Source organism: Bison bison, unplaced genomic scaffold (genome assembly GCF_000754665.1).
Source record: "Bison bison bison isolate TAMUID 2011002044 unplaced genomic scaffold, Bison_UMD1.0 scf7180017864297, whole genome shotgun sequence".
Taxonomy (NCBI): Eukaryota; Metazoa; Chordata; class Mammalia; order Artiodactyla; family Bovidae; genus Bison; species Bison bison.
In genome coordinates this window covers 7,727,915-7,731,463 of record NW_011494869.1, presented here as the reverse complement: position 1 = coordinate 7,731,463, position 3,549 = coordinate 7,727,915, and the positions used below count along the sequence as shown (strand labels likewise).

At 47.3% G+C, this 3,549-nt stretch overlaps 1 protein-coding gene across 1 annotated transcript in view; it reads left to right on the top strand.

The window, feature by feature from the left end:
* Nucleotides 1-37: 37 nt before the first annotated feature.
* The window catches only part of CMTM2 (CKLF-like MARVEL transmembrane domain containing 2), a 22,677-nt gene continuing 19,165 nt past the window's right edge, over nt 38-3,549 (top strand). Inside the window, exons 1-2 of the mRNA XM_010851091.1 lie at nt 38-417; nt 548-706. Coding sequence (XP_010849393.1) covers nt 202-417; nt 548-706 — 375 coding nt within the window. The 5' untranslated portion in view covers nt 38-201. The remainder of the gene's footprint in view (nt 418-547; nt 707-3,549) is intronic.

Sequence of the window (3,549 nt, the reverse complement as noted above, 5' to 3'; positions counted from 1 at the left end):
GTGGAGGGGACTCGCGTGGCGAGACCAGGCACGTGCCAGGAGGGTGCCAGGCGTTGGCTTTTTGCTCCTCCTCCCTGGCAGTTGGCTGAGCGCGGCCTCTAAGTAGGTCGGTGGGCATCTGGCTCGCACAAAGGCCGAGCCTGGCCAGGGACGGCAGGAGAAGTTGGGCAGGCCGTGAGAACCTGAGAACTTCACGGTCAGATGGCTGATAAAAAGGGCAAACCCGGGGAACCGGCAGCTGAAGCGCCACCGCCGCAGAAGGGCGAGAAAGACCCAGAGGAGCCCAAGAAAAAGTCAGAGCAGCCCAAGGACGAAGTGGGAACGAGGAAGGGGTGTCGCCGTTACAAGTGGGAATTCAAGGACAGCAATAAAGAGTTCTGGAGTGTGGGGCACGCTGAGGTCAAGCTCATTAGCTTGGTAAGTTGGGCCTGTATCCCTGGGTGGGAGCGGGATGTCCAAAGATGGGAGGAAGGAGAAGGAGTTGGCTCCCTGGGGCTCCTGTGGCCTGAGCCCTTTGCCATGGCTCAAAGGGCATGTCTCCCGGCAGGCCTGCCTAATAGGTTCGCTGGTAATGTTCACGGGGAGCACTGTACACCCCCTCCTGACACTCATCATCACCATGGAGATATCCATCTTCATCTTCTTCTTCATTATCTACACCTTCGCCATCCAGAGATACCTGCCCTTCATCCTGTGGCCCATTTCTGTAAGTGAGGGGTGGTGGGGAGTGGCTGAGCCTGGTGTGACATCCACGCGTGTATCTTGGCACTTGAAAAGTGACTGAACAAAGAGATACACCTCATCTCTCTTATTGTGTTCCAGGCATGGGCTTAGCACCTTCAGGCAGGGCCAGAGCAGGGGCAGCTGAAGTTAGGTAGAAAAGGCTTCCAAAAAGCTCAGCTTAAGGGTGGAGGGCCCCTTCCCTACCTGGTGGTCAAAGGAAGAAGTCTGCTTTCCTGAAGCTTTGCTCTCCTTGGCAGCAAGGGGGGTGTAGCAACCAGTGGTTCCTGCCAACCCCTATGCCAGCACACTTGACTGAAAAGATCACTTCAAAGGTACCCTGTTGCCTGAAATCCAAGAAAGAAATCAATCATATAAAATGAGAATTAAAAAGAAAAATCACTTCTAAAGTACCACCAGATCTCCAGTGACTATCCTTGTAAAGGGATGTTAAGCCCAGAAATATGTTCAGCCCAAAGCAATCATTCACTGGAATGGGACTGAGCTGGGCAAGTTACCACTCCCAGACTCTGTTTCTTCATCTGTAACATGAAGACAGTAATACTCTTGTATTAGATTGTTCCTAAAGAGGAAAAATAAAGTGCCTGATGCGAAGACTCACAGAGTTGAACCTTTGCCCATTGGGTAATCGCAAAACTTACCTACCTAACTTCCAACTAACCCAAGGTCCCTTGTTCATTGCTCGATCACAGCATGTCTCTAGAGTCCTATGCTCACTGTTTTCACTCACTTTATACACGAAATGGGTTCAGAATGGCCAAGCAACTTGCCCCCAGGTAATTCAGGTAGTAAGTGGCAGAAAAAGAATTCAAACCCAGCTTTATCAGTGGAGTCCAAGTCCCTAACTGCAATCTGTCCTGCCTACTTATTAAAAGTTTTTAGAGTCCAGGGACCCACAGGTCTGGAGAAAAGAAAAGAGGGCCATATAAGGCTCTTGGGAAAGGGATAAGCAGAGGACACATTTCCAGCCAAAGTCCTTGAGAAGATACTGGTAGTTCCCACAAGATGAAAAATCACTGAACCCTGAAAATCCTCCTGCTGTACTTACATAAAACTATTAGGGGGGAAATGTAAACACTATTGATGTAACTGAATGGCTGAGTTGGCAAAAGGAAAAAAAGGGGGAAACACACAGATGCCAGAAATGGGAAACAGGAGCAGGGATCTAATCAGCTGCTTCAGTGTGGGTGGAGATGGCCCGTGAAGTGTTAGCCCAGGAACTCTGAACATGGATTCTCACATATTCTCAAGTTAAGAGATGCGGCCTTGGTCCTAGGCAAAGTGGAGATTTAGAACCAAGAATCCCACATAAGGCCAGTATCCTGCAAAGATTGTACCCTGACGGAAAAGACAGAGGAGACACCTTTTCCTTACACAGAGGAACAAGAAAGCATACTCATCTCTACCTAAGTTTTCAGTGAGGAGAAACCAAAAAAGACCTTGAGAAATATGAACCTTGAGCCTACACTTTGTATGTGTGTGTACCTGCTAAGGCACTTCAGTCATGTCTGATTCTGTGTGACCCTATGGACTGTAGCCTGCCAGGCTCCTTTGTTTATGCGATTCTCCAGGCAAGAATACTGGAGTGAGTTGCCATGTCCCCCTCCAGGGGATCTTCCTGATCCAGGGATTGAACCCTCGTCTCTTATGTCACCGGCATTGGCAGGGGAGTTCTTTACCACTAGCACCACCTGGGAAGCCCTTTGTATACATTTGGTTTAAGTTTTTCCTGCCTTCAGCCCGGAAACCTTCATGAAGTTTAGAAAACACAGTGCCTGGGAACTGGCATAAAAATCAATCCCAATTTGATAGTATTCTAAAGAAATCCATGGGATTCCTGACAAACAAGTGCAAAATCATAATCAAAGCATAAACAGATCTCACAAGACAGGTTACATTCAGTTCAGTCGCCCAGTCATGTCAGACTCTTTGTAACTCCATGGACTGCAACACGCCAGGCCTCCCTGTCCATCACCAACTCCTGGAGCTTACCTAAACTCATGTCCATTGAGTCGGTGAAGCCATCCAACCATCTCATCCTCTGTCATCCCCTTCTCCTCCCACCTTCAATCTTTCCTAGCATCAGGGACTTTTCAAATGAGTCAGCTCTTTGCATCAGGTGGCCAAAGTATTGGAGTTTCAGCTTCAACATCAGTCCTTCCAATGAATATTCAGGACTGATCTCCTTTAGGATGAACTGGTTGGATCTCCTTGCAGTCCAAGGGACTCTCAAGAGTCTTCTTCAACACCACAGTTCAAAAGCATCAATTCTTCAGTGCTCAGCTTTCTTTATAGTCCAACTCTCACATCCATACATGACCACTGGAAAAACCATAGCCTTGACTAGATGGACCTTTGTTGGCAAAGTAATGTCTCTGCTTTTTAAAATGTTCTCTAGGTTGGTCATAACTTTCCTTCCAAGGAGTAAGCATCTTTTAATTTCTTGGCTGCAATCACCATCTGCAGTGATTTTGGAGCCCAAGAAAATAAAGTCAGCCACTGTTTCCTCTGTTTCCCCATTTAGTTGCCATGAAGTGATGGGACCGGATGCCATGATCTTCGTTTTCTGAATGTTGAGCTTTAAGCCAACTTTTTCTCTGTCCTCTTTCACTCTCATCAAGAGGCTCTTTAGTTCTTCTTCACTTTCTGCCATAAGGGTGGTGTCATCTGCATATCTGAGGTTATTGATATTTCTCCCGGCAATCTTGATTCCAGCTTGTGCTTCATCCAGCCCAGCGTTTCTCATGATGTACTCTGCATATAAGCTAAATAAGCAGGGTGACAATATACAGCCTTGATGTATTCATT